General features: G+C 39.2%; 1 protein-coding gene across 4 annotated transcripts in view; it reads right to left on the bottom strand.

Annotated features, from left to right (window-relative positions):
- Window positions 1–12347: 12347 nt before the first annotated feature.
- The window catches only part of BASP1 (brain abundant membrane attached signal protein 1), a 54872-nt gene continuing 40189 nt past the window's right edge, over window positions 12348–27030 (bottom strand). For 3 of the 4 annotated variants that reach the window (XM_060145995.1, XM_060145994.1, XM_060145996.1), the window contains exon 2: window positions 12348–13893. In XM_060145995.1, the coding sequence (XP_060001978.1) occupies window positions 13198–13884 (687 nt within the window). In that variant the 5' untranslated portion in view covers window positions 13885–13893 and the 3' untranslated portion in view covers window positions 12348–13197. Of the gene's footprint in view, window positions 13894–19332; window positions 19355–27030 lie in introns of those variants that run through there. The other variant, XM_060145997.1, reaches the window with a different exon arrangement.

Raw genomic sequence — 27030 nt, 5'->3', positions numbered from 1 at the left:
GGAATGAGGTCTTCCCAGAGGCAGGTAGAGGAGGGATTCAGAGGATGAGAACGTGGCAGGGGCTGTACACAAACTGGAAGGTGACAGTGTGATCTTTCCAGTATTACACGGAACAATCGTGACCTGTGAGGGTCAGTGGTCCAGCCTTCTAAATCTGGTAGGTTATGCTCTGAATCAGTGGTTCTCGTCCAGGGGCAGGGATCACATGAGAGTCTATTCTCTTTGAGACGATCACTCAGTGATGAGGATTTTTACATGCCCCAGCATTCTATAAATCTCTGCTATGTACAAACCAAAGTTATGCAGCCTTAATTTAACTTTGTTGTTGTTGTTTTCTTTGGCCGCGTAGCGCAGCTCGCCAGGATCTTAGTTCCCCAACCAGGGATCGAACCCACGCCCTTGGCAGTGAAAGCGCTAAGTCCTAACCACTGGATCACCAGGGACTTCCCAATTTAACCTTATTTCTATTTTAGTCGTATGTGGGGGGTGGAGGGTATGTTGGGAATGGTCAGCAATCCTTTGAGAAAAGAAAACAAAAAACTCTCTACGTAGTGAAAGATACAGGAGCTGTCATTTAGCTGTCTCGTGTTGGAGGCCAAGCAATGACCATTCAACATCTCACGACTTAAGCCTAGCAATCATTCAGATACAGACAGCAAAGCAGAAAGCCTAGAAATATTTTTTTAAGTACCAGACTGGAAAAAATTAGATACACACCTATGACATACGTTTCCAGAAATCGACAATTATCAATTGTATAAAATAAATAATATTAATTATTTGAAATCCCTTAAGACCTAGCTATTGAAGTGTGGAGCAAGGACCAGCAGCACGGGCTTTCCTTGGGAGCTTTTCAGAAATGATGAGCCTTGGCCCCAGTCCAGACTTACTGAATCAGAATCTGCAACTGAATGAGGGTTCCAGGTGACTCACATGCAGGTTATGTTTGAGAAATACTCTGACATATATACTAGTACTTTCCCTTTTCAGTGTGCTCAAAAAGGAAAATTTAGAAAATTACATTTATTTCTTATCCAGAAAACTCTCCATCCTGGTTGCCATTAGTTACCTCTTACGTATAGTTCTTAATTGGTGAAGGTAAATATGTTAAGGAACTACTTCCTATCTCCACCCCTCCACCTCGACCATTTCAAAAAGGTGAAAATTCCCTTATACTTAGCAAACCCATTATCAGAAACACAGTGGAATGAGGACTGGTGTGAACAGCAGAGGGGAAGCCCACACATTCAGGAAAAGCCCTGGGAGGACTGGGGAGAAATCACAAGGCAGGAAAGGTAGCCTGGGGAGAAGCTGAAAGCATGGAGCATCTATGGTAAGTGCACATATGGTTGGGTGTTTGGCTTCATAAATCACAAAGATCTCTGATTTCTGACTTCGCCAATTGACTGGGTGCTCAAGTGGATAACCAGCTTCTTCTTCTGATTTGCTAGTCCCCAGCTGGTGTGCTCATTCCTGGGCCCTGTTGGTTTTCAGGCATCTATCCTGTCTACAACTATTACCCCTGCACCTTTATCTTCCTAAGTGATCTTCCTCAAAAGTCACACAAGACTCTCTTCCAACTCTTCCATAAACCAAACTGTCTCAAGGAACAATGCAGAACCATAGTCTAAGATATAAAAAAGGAGCCAGACTTCAAATACAAAGTATCTTTAGGCTCAACCCAACAAAATCATCTGAATCATCAGCAATACTTTGGCCTCCTCTTGCCTTTGGGAGTGGGTGGCTTGTAGCTGGTATGAAATCTCTCATAAGTATGAACTTGTGCTTGCTTCAGAGAATCGGAAGATGGGGAAAGTTGGAAGAATTCTGATTAACACATCAAAAGGACCTCATGTGAGTGACTCTGAGCTATGAAGTATAGATGGTTGGGCAGCCAACAAAATGGTGACCTTCAAAAAAAAGTAATCAAGATTTAAACTATCAACTTCTCAGTTGATAGATCCCAATGTTTCCTCGAGGACTAAGATTATAAGAAAGTATCAATCGAACTAGGTAGCACGACTAGCCAGAATTTCTCTCTAAAATCAGATGCCCAGGATAAATGAAGAAACTAGCAGTGTGAATGTATTTTTTAATATAATAATCCACACGCTTTATAACCTTATACAGATTATTTCCATTGTATTATAAACTTGATAAGTGAACAAATTTAAGGATAATAACAGGATTTTTTCTTTTTAAAAGTTGAAGCATCTTTTTGTATGCTTTGTGTCAATGAAGAATACGTTATTTTTAATTACTGAAATATAATGAAGATACAGGCATAAGCATAATACGTGATATAATTGATGGAAATTATGCACACTGTATGTTTTTTTCTGTCAAGAAAAATACTACATTTCATAAAAAGAAAATCCATAAGTGAATCATGTATGTTTCCACTAGAAGTTACCGAATCATCATGCGTTACATATAGAGAGAAGGTAACATGTACGTTAGTTTACAGTAGGGGCTTTGACAGAATAAACTCACTCTCTAGTTACTTAATAACCCTGATGGATTGATTATACACTTAGTGTGTAAACTCCTAGTTCCTTGTCTTAAAAAAGATAAAGTTATCCAATAATTATTAGTTGTCTTTAGAGAGACTTAGAGAATTAAGTAAGGAAATGCCAGGTCTTCTAGTTGAACTTCCTATGGGACCTTCAGGAAAAGTCTGAAACTCAGAATACAAAACAGACAGCAAATTTCCAGGAATCCACAAAGAACTCAACAATAAATGTTACTTTCTCCAAAGAATATCAAGCAAATCAGCTTGATATTCTAGTTGCTTTCTAATTTCTTTTATTTTATCCAAATTTAAATTGAATAATAGTATTTTCAGCAAGATCACTATAAGGCCATCTGCTAATTACTGTCCAATTCCACAGGAGGGCTGTTGGAGATCTTTTGGACTCTGCAGCGATAGGAAGCTCAGGGAGGCAGTTCGGTTCAACATCTTCATAAACTAATAATGCTTGGCTTCAATCTATGATTCACAGATGCATGTTTTTCATTTATAATATTTGATTTAGAACAAGAACTTCCCTCTCTTCTTTTCCAAATGCTAGAGATTGCTATATATTAAATTATTAATAAGAAAACAAGTTATGTTGTTATAATATCATGTATTTGTAACAAATACCAAATACAGAATTGGCCTTCTTAGCTGAGAAAGTCCGAACCAGCCACATACGATGCAATTTCAGTGGTTCTAGGAAGTTCCTCATCAATAACGCTGTCCTGCCCACACAAAGTCACCCCACTCTTCCCCAAACAACTACCTCTCCTCTGCCTGACCATTTACCTGAAACTGGGCAATTGAGTCTTTTTTTTTTTTTTTTTTTTTTTTCGCCGTACGCGGGCCTCTCACTGTTGTGGCCTCTCCCGTTGTGGAGCACAGGCTCCGGACGCGCAGGCTCAGCGGCCGTGGCTCACGGGCCCAGCCGCTCCGCACCATGTGGAATCTTCCCGGACTGTGGCACGAACCCGCATCCCCTGCATCGGCAGGCGGACTCTCAACCACTGCGCCACCAGGGAAGCCCTGAGAGTCATTTTTACGTAAACTTTTTGTCTCATCTCAAAAGGCAAATAGGTCTGGGAGAGAACATAAGAGGCCATATTATATAAGCCACTTACATCTCAACAAATATTTTCAAAATACTAAGTGAGAGGCAACATTCAAAGTACTGGAGATAAGAGAATGAGAAATTATGTTTCTGCCCTCAAGTCACTCACAGCCTAGTGAGGGAGCTATATGACAGAGAGGATTTGAAAAGGTCCGGTGAGTCTGGATTTTAGGAAACAGTTGGAGAAATAGAGACAAGGCTGCACATTTTCTTTAGTCCATCACTGGGTTCCAGGCACTGTGCTTCAGATCCATTATATCACTGATCTTGGTGACAACCCTATGAGTCGGGTGATATTATTATTCCCATTTTACAGATAAGGAGGATGAAACACCAAGAGGTTAAGTCACTTGCCCAAGGTCACTGAGCTCAGAAAGTCTCAGAGACAAGCTTCAAACCAGGAGTCTGCTAAGAGCTTCTCAGTGCAGGTTGTGAAAGAGGAAGGGTCAAGGAGCACAAAGGGACGGGAGGTCTTCGGAGAGATGTGAGGTGTGTGCTGAGCCCACATGGAAAGCAGGTTCACCCACGTGTGCTTTGTTTGAGGTCCAGCCTGCAAGGTCTACTGAGGCAAAGTGAAGAATACCTCTTTGGCCATTACGGCCAGAGCTCACTGTCCTCAAAGGGGATGTTAAAGCTTAATCTCCACGTCTCTCATCTCCGATTACCATCAGTCAACATACAGTGTAAGCTACCGGGGGGCCCAATTTGCTGCAATGTCATCCTCCCCATAATGCACTCTGTTTCCCTGCCTGGACTCAGCTGCGCTCTCCTCCCCACCTCTCAGACTCTGCTCCAGGAGCGCAGCGTCATAGCAAGCAGAGGTCTTTTGCCCTCCATCGTCTTTTTGGAACATCCTTCCTCCCTCCTTGCCTTAACTGGAGCCACCGAGGATGAGCTCCCTCCTTGCTTCCTACAGCAACTTCCAGAAGCCTGGTCTGCAATGGTCCTGTGCAACACAGCACCAAGTCTGCTTTGAGGCTTCCAAGTGAACAACTTAGCTCAAGTCCTGGCCTCTTAGTGTTTTCACTTTCTCTCATTCAATAACCCACTCACCCCTTCAGCCACCTTCTTCCTCAGTCATCAGGAAAACTGTCACCGTGCAAAACTTCTCCACTTCCAAAATTTCCAATTCAAGTGTCCTGCTCCATTTCTCAAACAAGCTTTTCCAGTCACTCTTACCAAGACTGTGGTTCGACTTCCCCACGGTGTTTATCGCACGGACTGGTTTCCTTCTCCCCATCCACACACCGATCTCCTGGTTCTTCGCTCTCTTGGTCTTATTTCTGTGGGATGGCCACCGTATCAACAACAATCTTGCCAGTTCCCTGATTGGGTTTTGAGGGCTGGGTTTCTGTCACACGCACCTAGAAAAATCCAACCCTGGAGACCCCCAGCGGTGCTCTTTTTATGTGTCTGCACCCAAGTAGCCAAGGATTTCTGGGGAAGAGCTAGCAACGGAGCATCATTACCCATCATTCAAGATCAGCCGTCTCCAATGGGCCCTCAAGTGTGTCTTACCACCTTACTAAACTTTGAGGGTCATCTTGCAGATCTTCCTTCTTCTGCATCTTCAAATCTCCTACTAAGCTATCTGCCCAGCACCCCAGCTGGCCCCCCTCAATCACAGTAAATACCCTTGCTTCAGAGGAATAGTCATGACTTTTTCGAGAGCAGGGGTGTAATTTGGACACAGACCTGATGCAACATTCCTTTTCGGTAGTTGTACGGCCTTTTCTGGCTGTCGTCATGGCAACTGTCAACTCTCATGGCACTGGTGGGTGTGTCTTTAGCATGCTAATGTATTACAATGAGCATATAATGAGGCTCAGGGTCTACTGGAAGTCGAATCTTTCACCATCTTCGGCCTAGCTGGTTCTAACCAGTTCTTGTTTTGTTCTCTTTGCAGCTTCCTCCTGAAACTTAGGTAAGAGTAGATGGTTTCCATTTGAGGGAGAGGCAGAGGTATGATTCTGGGGCAACAGCCTTGGTAACACTTATGTACTATGTACTGTGCTGAATATGCCCTTTGATTCTCTCCACAAGCCCCCAAGACAGGCATATTCTCTAACTTTCAGATTAGTATATTGAGGCTTTGAGAAGTTAAAGCTGTCCCAGTTCATAGAGTTAACTAAATAATAGAGGTAGGATTCCAGGTCTTCACCTGCTATACACAAGGCAATTCATTTTCCCTCCTTGAGTCATATCTTAGTTATCTCAGTAAAGTAATTAGAATATTCTCAGGGAAACCATCTTGGATTTTGACATTCCCCTCCCTCCCTCCCAAATGGTTTCCATGCCTTGCATGTGTGTTTTATTTTTTTTCCTACAAACTAGACTGTCTTGTCTAGGATAATGTGGGTCTCAATTCCACAGTCATTGTTTTTGTATTTCCAAGGAAACATTAAGAAATGTCTTCCCATTACATTTTCCTTTACAATTTAAGTAGGATAGACAAGCCAGAGCTTACAATCCCAGCTTTTTTTTAGGAATTGAAGCCTCTGCTGTGGTTCACTGAGTATCTATCAAGAGCTGGTTACTTCCAGCTCTTATTAAAAATATTCACAGCAACTTATTATTATTCCTTTTTCCCCTAATGAGGTAAGGGAGCCTCAGAGATGTTAAGTAATTTATTTAAGATCAAATAACCCACAAAAACAGATTCTAACCCAAGTCCCTTTGCAAATCTTGTGAAAGTTTCACTATCTCAGTGAATTCCCAAAGAAGGGCTTTATGAAGCTCTTCCCCTCCCTCTACCTTCCATAAGAACTACTGATTCAGCATCATGGCTTGGTGGCTGGAATGTTTTTATTTCAATACCTTAGAAAATTTTATGTAGTCGGGTTGTATGGCATTTCGGAACCGCAGCCCTGCATTCTGCAACAGAGTTTCTTGAGGTGAAACCTTTAGGATTCCCTTTTAATAAGCACTCTACATCAAAGACTGTTTCAAATTATGTTAGATTCTCAATATATCTTCCCTTAATCTCCCTGTTATTCTTTTAGGTAAATGGGGATGGCAGGGGGGAGAGGAGATGTAAGTAAAGTACAGGTAAGTTCCAAGTAAAGTATATTGTTCTTCCTGAACAAAGAACAAATGAATAATAAGTGTTGTGCAAAGTAAAAAACAAAAAAGTACGCTTAAAGTGCATTTAAGAAGTACACATTTAAGATGTATATAATTTTTATAGTTCTGGCCAATGTATATATTTGCCTCAGTGTGAATGCAGTGGAAGGAAGGTAGGAAGGAAGGAAGGGAGAAAGGGAGGGAAGACAGTGACCATATCACTTTAGAATTTAATTAGTTGACCAAAAAATGTAGAAGTAGGAGACTTGATGGGAAAGATAAAATGCAGAGGAAACAGAATAAGGAAGAGAGGAAATAAAAGACAAAAAAAGTTATAATGAAGTTCTGACAAGCATCAGAAATGTAAGCAACTCTTCTTTGTCTTCTAATTATGTTATTTTTCGTTTTTTTTGTTTTGTTTTTAGTATTGTGTGTGTGTGTGTTTTATTTTTATTTTGAAAAGGTAGAATTTGCTCTGAATGTCAAGGCATTTCCAGCTCCTGCAAGAGAAGGCAGTTGAATAGGTAGCAAAATATAGTCTCTATTATCCTCAGCAAAAAAAAAGAAAAGTAAAAGAACCAAGAACCCTCTGGGGAATTTGCATACTAGTCAGACTCTGGTGGCTGTGGTGGGTGGCTCTGGCTGACAGGCAGCTCTATTCTTAGACGTCTGGGCTGAGGCAGAGGGTAGCATGGAAACTGTTCACTGCTGCTCTAGGACCTTCTTCTAATCGGAGATTTTAATGGGGTTCACCTGTCAGATCAAATTTCCCAAACCTGCGCGAAAGGCAATTGTAATCAGACGTGTCATTTCCTTCTGCTCATGGCAAATGTCCAAACAGGGTCCTTTCTATCAGTAAAGTACTAAAATGTAGTCTTTCTCTTCCATTAAGAGGATTGCTTTCTTTTTGAGGGCTCAGGGATTCTTTTTCTTTTTTTGTTTTCTTCGCTGTCCTTTTTGTTCACAAAAGTGTATTACAAGTGAATGTGTTTTCCTCCAGGTTATAAAAAGTGCCTTTTTCCTTTGAGTAACAATGTTATGGGCCTGACTTTCTGGATATGTGGCTCTTAAGTACAGTCCAGTAGGCATTAAGGATTAATTTAGTCAATTATAAAGCAAGAGTCTTTGGTACCTACTCCAACATATTTTCTACTTGAATAAATTCATAGCTTAAAAAGCCAAAAGATAGTGAGGTTGCCAGTAGGCTTTCTAATGATTGAAACTCAGCCTTTAAGATATATGTTTTTAATGTATCAGAATATTTATGTAAGTTTAAAAAATAGATTTCTCTTTAAGTTTTAGTAGATGTTCCTACACCCATGACTTCAGGGAAGCCCGCAGCTTGTCTGGCTTTGTTTTCGTTATCTGAAACTCTGCCTCAGAATTAGGGAAATACATGTAAAGCCACATTCAAGATGAGAATTCCCCAATACATCATTTTTGAGACACTTTTACTCTTACTCTTTTAAATCCTGGACTATATAAGCAAAAAACACATGTGAAGAAAGCAAATATGAAAGCTTTCTAGATGATTCTAAATTGGTGCTTATTGCTGTATCATTTTTTCATTCGACCATTAAAGACATGAACCTGAGGGAGTTAAAACAAAAGAGGTGGATACATTATAGAAGGCTAATTAATTTATAAATGAATGATATTAAATGTGAATTTTCCTGGACTCAGAGGGAAACTTGGGGGAAACATAAAACTACCTTCAAAGGGAACAAAATGAGGAACAAATGTGATATTTGGACCTTAGGAAAATATGAAGGTCAAGTGTACATGAGATAGAGATATATGATATTGCTATTTGATTTTTCTATTTCAATGTGTACAGTTGTACTAAGTATTCATTTTCAAGAGCATCGTTCTTCTTTAAATAGATATTCCCTCTAGGAATTCAAATATGTAAATGAGTGGAAGTATACAGCTTCAGAAGGAAAATTGCTTTTAATAAAATGAAGACTGAGAAAAACTTGTAGAAATGTACTGAACCAATGGTTCCTGGATTTCGAGATTTCATACGCTCATAAAATTTCTGTCCTTAAAAAGGCATGCAGCATATAGGCTCTTAAAGGAAATAGCATTTTTTTTTAAATCAAGGACATATACCTTTATGAAAAACTCTCTACGTTACTCTTTTAACTTTTTCATGAGCAGAAAGGGTAAAAAAATGTGACAGCCTAGCCAAATAGTAGTCCCTGAGCTAAACGTTTAAAATATGAACTACTTGGCTGACCAAAAAGTGTCAGTTATAAATGAAGCAAATTTTGCCTTTTATAAGGATGCATAGAAAAGCTCGTCCGATTAATCCCACAAATATTAGTGGCACTGTTATTTGGTATATTCTTAAAATTATCTTCTAAGCATCTGATTTCCATTCTTGTGTAAATTAGTTAAAAATAAAGATCAAAATAACTGCTGTTACTCTGGAAAATAGAAATCAAAAGAATGGAGATTAAGCTCATTAATCTTGAGACAAGAATTAGATAAAAACAAAATAGTAAATTCTCTAAATAGTAGATTATTTTCCCATAAATGAAACTTGACTGAAATTGCTGTATGTCAAAGCTTTCTATATGTAAAGGAACAACATAAGACGGGTGTCCCAAAGCCAGCTCTGACACTGGACATCAGTTGATATGCTGAATGTTTCAATGAAGATGCTGTGTTTCAATATACCACGGTATGTCATTTAATGAAAATTAAGATTTCAGGATGCTTTATGAGAACAAAGTGTGTAGCTGTTGACACCTAATAAGTTTCCCAACTTAGGCAGCTAAAGAATGTCTAGATCCTGTCAGTACCTGGCGGTTGACAGTATACACTGGACCTGGGTCTGACCCCACTGAAAGGAAGGACGCCCTCTAAGAATGGCAAATGGCATTCCTGGATGGTGGCCACGTGTGGCCTCTGCCTCAGTGGCCAGGGACAGGCTGAAGATGGCCTGCTCTTAGGGTTGAGTCCAGGTAGGATCACCATGGCACACCCCAGCTCTTGAGGACTTGGGTCCACCCCTATCATGCAGAGGTAGTGTCAGCTGCTGGACAGGACACCCAAGGTCAATGTGGACAAATTCATTTCAATTCCTATTAAGTTTCCTACCTGCAGTATGTCCATAGGCACTCAACAAGTGTTAGACCCTGGAACCCTTTCTTCTTCGTAAAGCAGACGTTAAACACGCATGAGGGAGTTAAGCCAGACGTGTGGGGAGTCTCCAAATAAGTTGCCAGTTAAGCAAATTCTGTGCATTACCTTCACTTTATTTAAGATCATTCATGAAAAGGGAGCGATCGAGTTTCCTCCAAAGTTAAAATGGATGCTCAACATTGTTCCTTCCTGAGCCCATCACTCCCACACGCAAAACACGTTCTGCTGAATATACAATGTCAAGCTAAGTTTTTCTTAACTGTGGTAAAATTAAATGTCATGAGCCGCAGTTAGGTTAAAATTTTGATTTCAATATTTGGGGGATCATATTTCTGATACTTTTTCATTGCTGGAACACCTACTAGAGTTAGAAAAAAGAAAAACAGCTCAGATTTTAATTCTCCCACAAAACAACTGTTACATGTAAATAAACTAGGAAAAATGCCTCCTTAGTTTCGTTTATCCCTAAACGGCAATTTATAGGGATAAACGCTAATCCAGGAGGCTGATTTGATTGTTCTAATTACCCAAAATCCTAGTGAATTTTTTATTAAAAGATGAAGAGTGAATTTATATGACCTCCATCAAGCACATCTGTCTGCAAAAAATGCGTGGTATTTAATATGAGTAACTATTTAAATGTCTTCCATGGTTCATAGAATCTGTTATCTCCCCACCACCACGACCAACCCACCCCTGAGCTATTTTACACCTGCTAGGACACACCAGTAATAATCTGGACATTCCTCTGCTAATTTTCTTACCTAAAACAGTTGCTTGGTGGTTCATGTGTTTACATATTTCTTGTTTGTTGTGCTTTCAAGCATTAAGAGTTCAAATTTATTTCAAGAAACAAGAACCAAAAGTGCCAAAAGTTGACCATAGATATGAATTAAACCCAACAGGTATATTAGCCTAGTATCCAGTTTTACCATTTCTTCTTCTCCAGTATTACCCACTGGCAACATCTCAGGTGTGGTACATACTAGACTACTGAGATGATAATTGGAGGGGACTTTTTTCTCCTTTTTTATTTAACCATGTGTAATGTAACCCGTTAAGAACCGAATAAGGTTCATCCGCATCCACTATATCACTAGTGTCCATCTGAGAATTAATTCCAGTATATTGGCCCTTCACAAATTCTAAAGAAAATTTTCTAGGTTACAGGGTGAAACTGTATTTATTACTCTAGGTAATTACCACCCAATCCCACTTTCCCCAAAACCTGCCATTTAACTGATTCAATCATAAGAAATCTTTGTAGTGGCTACTATTAAATTCATTTTTAAGTGTTTTATAGTTGAGATTTGGTTTCTAATATCCAATCGGAAAGACCAAAATCACTACCAAGAGATTAGAGACAATTCCTTCTTTTCTTACATTATAGAATTGATACGCGTGCCTGGCTGCTCTATAAAAGCCACTGCTGACACCAGCTCTCCAACCCCTTCCCCATCTACAGAGAATATGAGCAAACTGAGGGTCACTATTCCAGCTCTGGGGGAGAAACCAAGGGACAGAGGTGACATCACATCTGTTGGTATATACCTGTCCATCCTATAAAACTGTCATCAGACATATATACAAACTATTAAATATTTCAGAAGTAAAAGGGGCTTTGCCTTAACCCTCCTGTAGGTAGAGCCTGCAGGTTGGATGTGACTTAAAAGCCATGAGTCATTAGTCAAGGCAAAATCTGAACAGGAATCCGGTCACTGTAAAGGCCAGTTCCATGCTTGCTTTCACTCCACTGCTATCTCATGGCCTGCTCACAACGCTCAGGTCCCCTTTCTGGGCTCTATCATGACTACGGTCCATTAACAGATAAAACAAAACAATCTTCAGTGGCTTCACAACTTACATACATGTGATGTTTTTATAAGACCTTATTAATTCTCTTCTACCCAGCCTTCAAGTTCAAATCTATTTATTGTCTTTAATGTATTTTATTCAAAATATTTGTGACTTTTAAGTAAATTTTAAATTAAATTAAAACACCCACATTTTTTAATAGGGTGTACCTCCATAGACATAGTAAATCTTCAGTTTACCTTCTTCCAAGACTTACTGACACAGATCCAGCTAATTTTTGTTTGTTTGTTTGTTTTTTGCGGTACTTGGGCCTCTCACTCTTTTGGCCTCTCCCGTCGCGGAGCACAGGCTCTGGACGCGCAGGCCCAGCGACCATGGCTCACGGGTCCAGCCGCTCCGCGGCATGTGCGATCCTCCCAGACTGGGGCACGAACCCGTATCCCCTGCATTGGCAGGCGGACTCTCAACCACTGCGCCACCAGGGAAGCCCATCCTGCTAATTTTTTAAAAAGATAACACTGAGGATCCTGCTTTATACTTCTATCCAAATATACCCATGAAAATGCCCAATACATTGTTCTGTTCTCTACTGAGGCAATTACAGAGGAGGGGACAGCGTGCTGGTGGGAAAAGAAACCAGTAATCCTTGTGACTTCAGTTTAATTGTTTAACTTTATTACTGTTGCACCATTTATACAATTACATATAATTTCAATGCATCCATTGTACATTTTTTTGTTTTTTTTATTTTTATTTTTTTCCATTTTCCAATGAGTGGTGTGTTGGTGTCTGTGACACAGAATGGAAGAGAAAACTGGAACTGCAATGAACGCAGACTTTTTTTTTTTTTTTTCATTTCCACTGACCAATAAACAGAACTACAGGTGCACCCAACCACGGACATGCATTAACTCGTCATGAGAAATCTAGGGAGGCTAAGTAGGATGAGAGAATGTTTGTTACTCCCAAAAAGACCTGGGAAGGAAGAATGGAGAATTGGCATTGAGATACATGTGGACAGGCTACGTGGGCTGTCTGAAAGTTGGCATTCATCCACAACATTAAAAAAATATCAAAATAAGAAAGGCTGTAAATGAAAAAGAACACACAGAAAATACTGCTTTCATAAAGATCTGATTGCCTCGGCACAGGCCCTGCGGGCAGAATCGAACGCATCACTCCCAACTCCCCTTGCAGAAGACAAGATGCTCAGATCTTAGTGGCGGAGTGCATGTAACAGCAGTTCAGGTACAAAAGATGTACTGTACTTTCAGACATTGATCTTTCAAATCCAGGACTGATTGGTAGAGTTGACCGAAGGTATATTAGATATTTCCCCACAAAAATACTATTTGGATTCTCCCCCCCCCCTCCCTTGATGGGAACACATCCTTATTCTTGGGCAATACGTATCATTACTTCCAATCTGAAACAAGTTAGTATAGGAGAGAGAGAGACAGAGAGAGAGAGAGAGAGAGAGAGAGACAGAGAGACAGGTCGTCGTTAAGCGGTATTCTTTTTTTTCCATAGGCTGTCCTTGTTACTCTTTCACTGCTACGGTTTGATCAGAATTAGCTGCCGGGGTCTCGGCGGGTTTGACCTCGTCTGCGGGGGCTGCGGGGGCCTGGGCCTTGGGCGTGGAACTGGGTGCTTCCGTGGCTGCCGGGGTCTCCTTGGAGGATGGGGCAGCCTCAGTGCTGCTGGGTTTTGAGTCTGAAGCTGGGGCCCCGTCACTTTTCGTCTCCTGCGCGGCAGGCGCTGCGGAAGCCTCAGTCTTTGTGGGTTCCCCACCCTCCTTGCTCTTGTCATCCTTGCTGGGGGCCGCGGGCTCCGCCGCCTCGGGCTCCGAAGCTCTGGGGGCGTCGCCGCCTGCAGCGGGGGCCGCGGCGGCCGCCGGCTCCTGCGCAACATCCTTCGGGGGCTCGGGCTTCCCCTCGGCTCCCTCCATCTGCTCGGGCTCTGCCTTCGGGGCGTCTTCCTTGGCCGCCTCTGTGTCTTTCTCGCCTTCCTTGTCTTCGGGCTTGTTGGCAGCGTCCTGGGCATCCTTCTCTGGCTTCTCCTCCTTGCCGTCCTTCACCTCTGCGGTCTCTGCAGCCGCCTGGGTCTCATTCTCCTTCGGGGTTCCCTCCTCTTCCGTCCCGGCTCCTTCTGCCTTCTTGTCTTTGTCCTTGGCCTTCTCATCATTCACATTGTACCCCTTCTTCTTCTTGCTCAGCTTGCCTCCCATCTTGGAGTTCTGTAACGACACATAACACAAAACGAGAAACAGTTACTCGTGGCTCTAGACCAAATGTCTGTGTCCTCCCAAATTCATAGGCTGAAATCCTAACCCCCAGTGTGACCGTATTAGCAGGAGGGGCCTTTGGGAGTTGTGGGTGGAGACCTTATGGATGGGATCATTGGCCTCACAGAAGATACCCCACCACAGAGCTCTCTGGCCCCTTTCCCCACGTGCCCACGCAACCAGAAAGCAGCCGTCTACAATCACAAAGCAGGCCCTACCAGACACCAAATCTGCCTGCACCTTGGTCTGGGGCTTCCCAGCCTGCAGAAGTGTGAGAAATAAATTTCTGTTGTTTACCAGCCACTCGGTCTATGGTACTTTGTTATAGCAGCCCCAATGGAGGAAGATGCTTGCTCTGTTTACAGAGTAAACAGTTCAGAACACTACTGAACTGTACACTTTAGAATGGAAAACACGGTAAATCTTATGCTACATGTATTTTGCCACAATTAAAAAAAGAGTCATAAAAAAAAGGTAAAGTGTCTCATCATAGTAAGCCAAGGACATACCAACCTGAGATCAAAGAATCAGTGATTAAAAGACTAAGCTTGTCAATTGTAAAGAGAAGTGGTGCAGTATTTGTTTCATCCGCTTTCCCATGTCCGGCTAAACACCAAGTCTTGAACAAAATGGCAGTGACAGCCATTTTAGGTCTATAGTAAAGCTAGTAAAAGGTGTCATAACTTGAAAACACTTTGCAAAGAAATGGCACAGCTGGAAAATCACAAATTTCAAGAAAATAATCTCGAACTACAAACTCCTTTCAAACTCCATTATTCATATATATGTACATATATGCACACACATCTTCAAAGACCAAATGCAAGGAGGATTTAGTCTATCTCATTATTAAGAAGGACCCATTAAAGGAAAACTATCACTCAGAAAATGAAAAGCATGGTGTTGCCAGTTACATTTAGTTTGTTAGTTGTGTCATACTTGTATTCATTGCTTTTCAAGGTATTTTTGGCTTAAAAGAAAACAGTTCCATAATAATATAAAAGTGTCCTTCATTATCAATTTCTTGATGAGAAGTCAAACTAGATATGCAACTTCAATGGTCATTAACAGCCTATTTCACTCAAAGTTAAGTCTCCAACTTCCTGGAGGAAGTTTTATTCTACGAATATATTTTATTCTATGAATATATTTGGATCCTGAATTTTTCTCCTCTGGTACTAAAGCATTAATCCAAATCAGTAATCAATTATAAATTTAAAAATAATAAATTCAATCCAGAACCGTTGTCGGAGCTAAACAGGCACTCCATTGCTTTTTCTTCAAGTGTATTTTAACGGCATCATATATATCAGTGGGAATCCACCGAAATGTTGCTCTTTAGAGGAAAATCTGTTGCTTTTCCTTGATGAATCATGGCAGAAATTCTATGGCAATATCCTCTTTAGTCCACACAAGTAAGTCCAGGAGAGAAAGAGAGAGAAAAAGAGAGAGGACACACGCCTTGCCCTGTGCCCCATGTGCCGGTGTACAGGTGAGACCTCTGGTTCTGTTCTAGTTCAGGGCTGTCTCCTGGCAGAATTATACTGTACTCTTGGACCAATCTTTTTGGGTTTTTTTTAAAGTATTTTCCATTTAGAACAGAAAATTTGCTGCTTATACATTCCATTCCTTGGAATCATGACTCAGGACAGTGATAACCGACATTTATCTTATTTAGAAACCAGGTGTTAGGTAGAAGAGTGCTATTCTTCAGTCAACATTTGTCTCACCACTCTATACGTGAATCTCCTGTCCAAAACTGGGGAAGAAAAAAAAAAGGAACAAACCGAAGGATGATGAAAATACTGCTCCAATTCTCAAGGAAGGCCTTTATTACGTTATCAAAGTAAGAATTCCTCTTACACATTTCTTTCTAAAAAGAGAGTGGCTTTTGGTCATAACCTACTTCAGACACCCAACAGGCTCTATTTGACTTAATTTTTGGTTATTTCTCCCCCAGAAGTGGGAGCAAACATATATGGTAAAAATACTTTAAATGCACCTTTATCCTGTAAGCAATCACAAAACAAGAGATGAAAATCTGAAGAAATAAACTGAAGCAGTATTTTAAATTATAGTTTATAACTCTTCCATTGAATTCTTAATTACCCAGTATGCATGAATGGTGCACATCAAAATGTCAGCTCTGATATTTCAAGATATTTTGGTACGTTAGTTTAGAGCTAAGAAAGAGAAAACCTGACAGGCCTGCCTTTAGGATCTTCTCCCAATTCTATAATAGAAACCCATACACCAACTTAGAAATTATAGAATAGAAAACAAAGGATAAATGCAGTGTGTGTATGAACATAACACGAGTGCCCCTTTCTCACCCACAAGGCATGAAATTCTATACAGCTATTCCCAGAGGCTTAAAGTCATGTTGGTTTACAAACCTAAAATCTACTTTACTAAAACTGGTGTTCTGAAACACAGTTAGGGCCACTTTCTATTCTTTATTTCTGGGTAGGAAATGAATGTACATAATCAAATTCTAAGTAAGAGTGTCTCCATTCCTGTTTGTCTTTCAACGTTAATAAACACTCCTACTTTTGCAAATTTTCTCATGTTAGTTATAGTGAGGTATCAGAGGGAGGTTTATAGAATCCACTAGAACCCTGGAAAAGCAGGGCAGTCTGGTTATTTCCCTAGACAATGTGGGTGAAAACCTTGCCAACAGCCAGGGATAAATTAAAATTATAACTTAAAATCTATTAACTGTTTCCAGGGGTCCAGCACAATCCTAATTCCAAACACATTACTAAACTATTTTATTTAATCTTCTCAACAGGACCATGAGGTCGTAAGTATACCATTAGTGTCCTCCTTTTACCCATATGGAAATTCTAACTAGCTGAGTTCATGCAGCAGTGTCATAAGCAAAAGGCCAAGCCAACAAAATTAGGTAAGGCAGGAGGGCACTGTCTAGGAGGTTACAGGGAACCCCACCAAGAAGCTGGCAAACGGGCAGAGCTCTTGTCTCAGGAATGGTACCCACCTTGGGTCACAAGGTTGGTGCAGATCTACAGTGATTCAAAACTCAAGATGTTGACAAGATAAGGATGAAATTCAGAATTTCAGGTACACTTTGCCCCTAAACTTTTTATCACCCCATTTGCCAATGGAGATTTGTATCAAATCCTTAAAAAATAAGGAGAGCGGTGGGCATATTATTTTCATTATTTCTCATTTCTATTACTTCTAATTTTGAAAGAAATGAGTTGGTATAGAAATTCAGAAGCTGGAACTTCTAAGTTTAAAAAAAGGGCAGTTAAACAAACAAAACAAAAACAACACGGCAACTAGTAGTCCATGCTGGAAGGCACTTAAACCCAAATCTAAGCTACAATGAAAGGGCTGGGACTACCTTTGCATTTCTCCACATTTGGGACATTCACTAGCCATAGAGTGACACAGCAAGAAAACTCACACCCAAGCTGATGCACTGGAACTAAGCTCTCCATGTTGATACAATAACCAAACAGTAAAGTTGATTTATTAGTTACAGCATCTCAAAGGAAAGCAAACCCCGGAGCTGTCCTTTGAAATTACAGAAGAATTCTAATTTACAAGGGCCAAAACTATTTGAAGACTGATGGCTTCAAATCGGCACAGAAAACAACTAACAACCAACAGCAAGAGAGAGGAACTTCACTGTGTTTAATCTGGAAAATGTTGGACAGGAATTATTTCATGGAGTCTTTGCACATTGCATCATGGTAGATGTTGTTATGAATTCCATCTCCACAGCACACTGGCCCTGAATCCTTGGGCAAGTTACTTAACCTCATTGTCCTTTCATTTCCTGTACGATAAGAAAGGTCAATCTTAGGAAAATTTTATGTGAGGCATCAGTACAACGTTTGACATTTCATGGGCTTGCAATAAATGTTAGTTCCTTTCCCCATCATTGAGTTTTGCAATTCTTAGATAATTCTGTGCTTCTAAACCCCAAGAGAAAAGTAGAACACAGGTTCCACACCCACAAACACACACAAGTTCTGGAATCAGGAATTAGAAGCACGGTAATTAAAACATTTAAAAAATATTTTTAAATGGCATCAAGAAGATTTTTGGTAATTGTGTTCCAAGCATGCTCCTGCTGACTGGATATATGTGGAAAAGAAGTTTGTACAGTTATCTGTTGTCACCATACTACCACCATACTGCTAATATTAAAATCAGTCTACTTCTTTGATTTGAATCTTTTATGTACTCAAGATTCTCGAGGTTACACAAGTCTTTAAAAAATATAAAAAGTCTCTTATACCAAGAAATCATTTTCCAGACAGAAGTAAAAATTACAGATCAGTCATCAAATCTAACTCCTCCCAATTTGATCTGATACTGGAGTGATCATAGAAGAAATATCATTTCATCTTCCCACTACCTCTCCATCACCTGGTCCAAGGAAACAAGAGAAAAAGTCCCTTTCAGTCATCAGGATGAAAAGAGAGCCCAAATTCTTCAATTAAGACTCATTTACTGACTCATATTATATACATACGTGAAAGACAAAAAAAAATTGATCTACACTTTATCTTCGCTAATAAGCTAAACATAGAATGTCTATGAGGGGAAAGTAACAGTCAAATGTCACCACCTTTTTTTTTTTTTTTAAATTTTCCACAGATGACAGTTTTCTTATATAAAGTCCCAAATCATTTAATATTTTTTAGGCACTAACAGTGTTCTAAATCTCCCACAGCTGTCTTGTGACTTATTCCCCCCATCTTATAAAAGTGAGCCTCTATCTAGTTAATTAATCCCACTTGGCTATAAACAAATAGTCCAGAAGAATTAAAATTCTGCTTTTTGGTGAAGAGAGAAAGTGACATTCTAGCACTGTTATGTGATCAAAGCAACCTGGGAGGATAGGTGGGAAAACAGGAGAAAGTGAAAGTGAAAGTGTGAAAGTTAGAGAGAAGAGCAGTGGCAGTCATGGGGCCCCCAAGCCCAGTTCTCCTTTGCCTACACCTCTCGTCAGGGTCCCAGAAAGAGATGGCATCCGTGTGATAAATTCCTAGTTAGACAGGCTAGGTAAGGGGAGGAATTTTTTTGTCCTCGGAAATAAATAAATGAAGTAAATAATAAGTGCCCTAAATATTAGATTTTAATTTTTTCTCCAAAGCAAATACTTGGAGGATTTTTGTTGAGTCTTAGAGCTAACAAGTATTTCTTTTCTTGTAAAAGGAAATCCTGTTTACAAGCTAATGTTCAACTACCAAGTTGAATACAAATATAGATCTATAAGAAAAAAATATATGATCCTACATAATTTAATTTTAGCAAAACTAAAATTAAAAAAAATTTTCTTTGAGGGGTTCTGGGCAAGAAATAATTTGAAATGCTATGCTGTAATAAAGATACTTTAATAGACAAGATAATCACCTCTACTGAGCTCTTCAAATTCTTTGTTCCTTTCACTCCAGGAAGCCTGTCAGGGAACACGGAAGATGGTCCTTAGCCATTCAAATCAGCTAAGTTGTGTTTATTTTGTACACACAATCCCAGGACACACTGGGCAAAATCACCTCTGTAGAAGCTGAATTATCATGGGGTTTCACTAAACAACCACCATTCGTGCAAATTCTAATATGATCAACTCAGCCAGAACTTTTCTAATATGCACCTGATTGTTTTTCTCACCTTGAAATAAACCTATCTATCAGCATAGCCTACGGAATTAAAACTTAGTCTTTCATTTTGAGAAAATAAAGGTAGACAGGCAGAGGACAAAACGTCATTTAGAAAAAAATAAATTATAAGTATTTTCTTTACGACTCATGTCAAAAACAAGCCACCTAGCACTCACTCAGTATGAAGTTTGCTGAACATAGCATGCACGTTGAGTGCTGGTCCCAGCTGTCAATAATTTGCTATAAAACTCTGAGCAAGTCACTTCCCCCTCTGGGTCTCAAATTTCCCATTCAGTAAAATGAAGATATTTAGTTTATTCCTTTTCTGAAAAAAAAAAAAAGTATATATTATGGATGCTTATAGCACTAGACAATAAGGAATGTGTGAGAAAATGTGCTGTGATCAATGCTATGGTCTGAATGTTTGTGTCTCCCCAGAATTCATATCCTGAAACCTAACCTCCAAGGTTATGGTATTAGGAACTGGGACCTTTGGAAGGTGATTAGGTCATGAGGTGGACTCCTCATGAATGGGATTAGGGCCCTTATAAAAGGGACCCCCATAGAGCTTTCTGGTCCCTTACAGTATATGAGGATACAGGAAGAAGATGGCAGTCTACAACACAGAAAAGGGACTTCACCAGAACCCAACCATAATGGCACCCTGATCTTGAAATTCTACAGCCTCCAGAATTATGAGAAATAAATTTCTATTGTTTATAATCCACCAGGGTATAATACTTTTTTAGAGCAGCCCAAATGGATGAAGACAATCAATAAAGTTCTATACTCCTGTTAATTATTACCATAAACACTTACACCATCTTTCACCCTGAAAATCAAATTGACAACCAGTTGGTTTATTGGTATGATTGGATTTCTTTATACATAATTTTAACATGTGTGAAGCTTGTTAAAAATCAGAAATAGAAATTTGTAAAACAACATCCAAATGTTTATCAAATAGCAGATTTTTTAATGTTTTCAATTACGTTTAGGAAATGTTTTCAGGATAATGTGTCAGTTCGGTAAGTAATGAATGGGAATGGAACTGAACACTGAAGACGTCTTAGATGAAGATATCAGTGCTAGAAAAATTCTGTTTCATTAGCTTTGCTTATGCAGAACTACTTCATAGCATTGTGTTTATAGAAGATGCTCAGTTGTTTCCACTTTACTTCCTTTTGATGGGTAACCTACCAACCACTGGTGGTTCTGCTTGGCAAGATTTGCTCTATGCCCAAATTTTTTGAGTGCTTCCTCGAAACAATCAAATGCTAACCATTTTCCTTTTTATGCAATGCTTAAAGTATTTTTCAACTATTATTTCAAATGCAGTTGAAGTCAATCTATGGAGGGCCCATCACAATTTTCACAAACTAACATGGCGTTTAGTGTATGGAAGTGTTGAGAAAAATCAAGTAGGAAGAGTTTTTAGGTCTAAATTTCTACAATATATCCACCTAACCCTCTTAAAAAAAAAAAAAAAAGTCAGGGACTTCTAACTTAAATAGAAAACAGTAACATAAGATGATTACCAAGCCTGGAAAGCCAAATTAAAACAATTTCCTTTTCCCACCCTGTATCATGTGAGAACGATTTAAATATATAAATTCAGTAATCTAAGACTAAGTAATTGTGTTTATAGAAGATGCTCAGTTGTTTCCACTTTACTTCCTTTTGATGGGTAACCTACCAACCACTGGTGGTTCTGCTTGGCAAGATTTGCTCTATGCCCAAATTTTCTGTTTCCTATATACAAAAAACAGTTATGAAACATAAACTGGTGCAATGTAGATATTATTTTCTTGCCCTCACCATCTCCACTACCTCATCCAGAATTAGTTGATATTGTGAACAGTGTTTGCAAATCTTTCGGGAACACACGTTCAATGCAAATGCAAGGCTTGACTTTTTTCTAAAGCAAGATTTGCCGTTTCATAGGACACTAACGCTGAGCACTTAGTCATGTGTGACCTCCCAACAGGGTGTATTTTGTCTGCCAGAAACCAGCTTTCACCCCCTTGCTACTGGTGAGAAAAATTATCTAAGTGGAGGCTGGATTCACTTGCTCCTCAATAAATGCTAAAATTCTCAAGTTCCTAACTAGAGACTCCTTTGTCCTCCAAAGTTCGCAAAGGATCTTTAAAGTATGAAGGGTAATTTTATTTATACCTAGGTTAATCTTCTCATGGAAAAAAAATATGATAAAGTATCTTGAATTTTACGAAGAAAGTGGATTAAATTCCTGAGGAAGAATAAGTGTTAAGATTGTCCGATACCACAAAAATGGTCTCAATTTTGCCAAAGTTGAAGGTTTTAGCTGTGGAGCCATTCCCTTTTCCTTCCTTCAACAAATCTGAAGAGGTGAACACATAAGCAAACACTATTATCACCAATCATTTATACCATTTACTTTGGAAGGAACCATTTTTGTTTTGTTTTGAATTGAGCCCAGAAAATGGAATATTTCTTCCGAGAAAAAAAATGTTCACTTGTTCATAAAGGCTTGTATCTTTTCATGGATTCTCTTGTATGTTCAGAACCTGATTAAATAGTTTTATCTAAGAAATCGCTCATGAATTGCTTATTTCCAAAGTCAAGGGGTAATTCATTTCTACATCGATTGTACTGGAAAGCTACACCAAACAAAACTAGGACATAGAACCATTTTTACAGAGCTGTTAGAATGCAACATAGAAGATTTTGTTTGGAGTTTATCACACGCTGGGAAAGAGTTCCAGGCCAGCTATAGGTTTTTAATACCAACAGCTTTGCTCTGGGAATATCAGCATGAGGTCACGGTGACGTTTAACACAGTAAGGGCAAAGATGCATTACCCACACATCCAAGAGAGAGGGAGAAAGTCTGGAGAAAGAGAAAGTTTCTCGTTTTGAATAGTCTCTCTTCACCTTCCCTATTCTGCTTCTGAATATCTACTCCTCCACTGGAACCAATCTTTTTCTGCAGTTTAACTTATAGAAACTGAAGCCAAATATTCGATCCCATAAGTTTCTCTAGCAGGACACCTTCAGAGGCAAGACAAAAGTATCCAGCAGTAAAGGATTTAAACCTTGACTCCATTCTGCACTAAAGGTAAAGCAATGGTATTAGGAATAGAAGCCCATTGGAACAGCTTTCCTGTTCCCCAGTGTTAAGAAAGGAGCCAATTAGCAGACTGTGGTGAGTGGACCCATGGAGCTGATCTGGTCCTCAGCAGTCTCTATAGAAGACAGTTCTGCCCCTTTCAGTGACTGAGGCTCTCCGGCTACCAAGTGAAAACAGACAGCTCAGTCCCTCTCCCCATATATTCCTTTGGTTTCGGTTAAGACAGCTGCCAGTGTTTTAAGACATAGGCACAACCCTACCTACCAGGATAGAATCTAATCAAAATTTTAGCCGTTCTGGAAGTTGTTCTTATGGCTTTCCAATAAAATGTGAGGTTTCTGGGAGCTATCATTTACTGTTTCCTTTCTTTAGTCTTTGAAATAAAATACGTGCTAAGTAGTCTGGTTGAGTGCAAGTGAGGGAGAAGGGGGAAGTGTTGGATCAAAAGGAGTTTTGAGTAGGAGAAACAACAAGAGAACTGTCATCACCAACTTTAAAATTTCAGTCCTTTGAGGGAGGTCTAAATAATAGCACACCATCAGGCATCCTAGAAGAGTCCCTCTAGAGAGCCGCATTATCCAAAGAGCTTTCAAGAACCATTCTGCATTCTGCTAGCAAGCAAAATTACTGGTAATTAAATGTTAGTGTTTATCTCAGCCCATGTACTGAATTTTAGATGTTTTGATGTGCAGATGACCACCATTTGTGACTGCTGAATTTTCATTTAGGTAGCACTTTGTTGGTTATATCCATCAGTTAAAGCTTCCCACATCTTCAGATAAAAAAATGCAAGCCCCAGTTATAGCACTGACCCTCTTCAGAAAATGCAACCTTGCATAATGACACAGTTTCCAGGCATTAACTACCCCAAAACCACGGGGATTACATGTGCTGTATTCTTCCTACAATTAGTACGTATTCCATGACATCTCCCAATTCCATTTCTCATTTGCATACTTCTACATTTCTGTTACTCGGTCAATGAACAATAATGCAATTCTGTGACAATGAAAATCATTGGCATACGTTAACTGGTGTATAAAACAAAACAAGAAAATGACTGATAATAGTATTTCTCCATATGGTCTGAAAGTTACTATATTATGACTTCCAATGCTATTCCTATTTATATCTTCTCTCGCTACACTAATATCTAGGCATTTTCTATATAGGACAGTTTGAATCATACAAAGGTCCCATCCATTGCCAAGTTTCTATTTTGAAAACACAAATTTGGATTAATTAACCATGTCATCTAGAACCAGGAGACTAAAGTTCTTAGGGATGATGTCAAACAGATTACAAGTCTATAGACTCCAAGTCTATTGCAAAACCCAACATGAATATGCAACAGTATGTGTCAGAGACTGAAGTGTTATTTCTGGTTTGATTGCTGCTTCACGGTGTGATCAAGACAAGAAACAGTCTCCTTCTGATTCTGTTTCCATCTGTGAGGCAGATATATCTTCTTCTGATTATAAGATGGATGCAGAATCAAAAAGAGACTGTTTCTTGTCTTGATAACATATGAAAACGAATCAATGTTTCCTGACAAAGTTAAACATGTGACCATAGCACATTAACTGTGTCACTCTGCAAATTCAAGGCTGCAAAGGTTCAACACGTTTAAATACAAGATAATCCATTACTGATTTTTTTAAAGTAACATACAAAGTTAGAACTGACTCATAAGTTGCATATGCAGACAAACATCACCAGACATGTTGGCTTTACAATGACACAGGCTGAAAGAATCCAACTTGTTGGTCAAACCTAGCTGAAGCAAATGTTGGGAAAAGAGAAAGGAAAAAAATTTTTTTTTTTTACCTTAAGGAAAGAATTTACAAAGTATGGAGAAACACAACAAATTCAAAATACATTTTCAGTAAGAATACAGGGAAAAAAATCTAAAACATATGGTTGGTTATGTCCAACAATTTCATTTTCAACAAACAACTGTCCCTTTTCTTTCAAATACCAAAACTTTTATTCTAAAAGAGGAAAATGAAATAAAGATAACGTAGCCTATGTGTATTTTTGGTATTCCCATCAGGATGTACTTTGTCATAATGATTTGCTCTCAGGTTTTATCAATGCCTGGTGATAATTTCTATTGTTGGAATTACTGTTGTCAGTATCTGATTCAGCGAAAGCTTCCATTCAGCAATTGTAACATCACCAACATTTAGGGTATCGGAATGTCCTCTGGGGAGAGGGTACTATAGTAAGAGCTGTTAACCCATGTTGAAATTTCTAACGCCAACCTATTAAATACAAGAGTAAAATTTTAAAGAAAACATTTTCAAGAGAATTTATTTCCTTGTCACAATAAATATGTTCAACTTTGTAAAAATGTACTGTAAAATGTGCAAGAAATATTAGAAAAACACACAGATACACATACACTGCTACAACCCAATTTTCCCAAAGAGGTGGTTAGGATGAGTTAGAGCTACACAGTCAGAAAGCCCTCCTATAGAAAAGGAAATTAATCACAAGTGACACTTCCATTATTCTCCTTCATGAAGTTCAGGCCAGACCTACAGAGCAAACTCAAAGTATCTTTGGGGATCTCTCATCAAAAATTCAAAACACAGAATAGTCTCAAGACCTTCAAATCTTCAGAAATTATTTTAGGAAAAAATCGACTTGATCTTCAGTAGGAAAAGAAAATTTTTTTGAAGTTAAGTAAGATATGAGAACATATGAGAGCAAAAAGCCTACTCTAATCTAGGTTAAGACAGAGACAATTAAAATTAGAGTAAGTTAAGCCTCATAAGAGAGCAAAAAATAACAGTTTTCCCAGAAGAGATGACCTTTAGTTGGACTCAGGAGATGAGAAAAGTTTTATAGACAAGGTGGAGTTTGAGAGAGTAGAAATATCAAAAGTACTTATACACATAGAACTTACTCTGTCTACAACTGTCTTACTATTTAATCTTTACATATATTAACCCATTAAGTGTCTCATCAATCCTACAAGGAAGAAATTATTACTACTTCCACTTTACCATGAGGAAACTAAGGCATGTTGGAGCCAAATAACTTACCCAAGATCATATACTAGTAGTCTGGAGACGTGGTGTGAACCCACGCACTCTGGCTCTGGAGTGAGGTCTCTTAACCATCGTGATAAATTGAAAGATGACTAAGCTACCTTTAGATCAAGATAGGGAAGTAGGAAGTATTTATGTTAGAGCAAACCAACAGGAAGAATCCAGTCGAGTATGAGAAAAACCTTATTTATATTTAGGAGCTCAGTGAGGAAGAACTCATCTACCTGGAGGGAGGTATGATGGAATATAATCTATCAAGGTTGCCTAATCGAATGTTTGAATTTAGGTGGCAGAAAGCAGAAAACCAGCTTTCTTCCAGAAAGGGAAAAAAATAAATATGTTTCAGAAATCAACAGAGAATTTTAGGAAGCAGCTTGGAGGAGTTATATTCTGCTACAAAAAGATGAAAAAAGAAACAAGAACAGGAATTGTGCGACTTGATCTTGTGATGAGTTGTTAACTACTGACCCTGGAGTGACTCAGGTTGAGGAGTGAAGACACATGCCTCCTTGGAAAGGCTCAAAGAACACATGAGGAGCCAGAAAAGATAGCCACAAAGGCCCACACTGAAGAGCGTGAGTGAAGTAAAAGCAATGTCAAGGCAAGAATTTGCAACTTTGTCAAGACTGAGTTTTGTCTATTTGTTTATAAGCAGTTGGAAGATGGAAAATATATACGGGAAGATGGGATGAGACTAAGAATAAAGAGAGAAACGAAAGTGGAAAGACAAAGGAGAAATAATTGATAAGGCAAGGTTCCGGAAGACTCAGAAAGGTCAGTCAAGATTAAGCTTGGTAAGGAAGGACCCTTAACTATACAGGGGGCAAGAGAGGAGTGAAATGAATTCCAAATCCAGTGGTTTTCCCAGCCTGGCCACTGGCATCTCTGTCTTTCAAGTGCACGCAGTCAAATCTGAATGATTCCGGACCAAAGACTGAATAAGGTCTCTCTAGAGTAAATGTTTGATCATGTGTCTTTGAAACAGTCATTTACCTTTTGGTACTTTATCTTCTCAGTTCTTTCATATAACAGTGAGGATTTCTCAAGTACTGGGAGGAAAAGGACAGACATTTCATCAACCAAAATGCTTTAAAATGCTACAGAATTAACATAGTGACCATTAAACCAGGAGAGGTCTTATTGTGAAAGAATTTAATGTGCAAAGTAAAGCAAATAGGCTTAGTGCATTATGAAGGGGTTTAAGAGTTTCTTAGATAAGAAATGCATAGCTGATGTCTAGACCTGTATTCATACAGTATTCATGTATGAATTTTTCAAATTCTTTT

This window comes from Lagenorhynchus albirostris, chromosome 3 (assembly GCF_949774975.1).
Source record: "Lagenorhynchus albirostris chromosome 3, mLagAlb1.1, whole genome shotgun sequence".
Taxonomy (NCBI): Eukaryota; Metazoa; Chordata; class Mammalia; order Artiodactyla; family Delphinidae; genus Lagenorhynchus; species Lagenorhynchus albirostris.
This window is presented reverse-complemented; position numbering and strand designations above follow the sequence as displayed.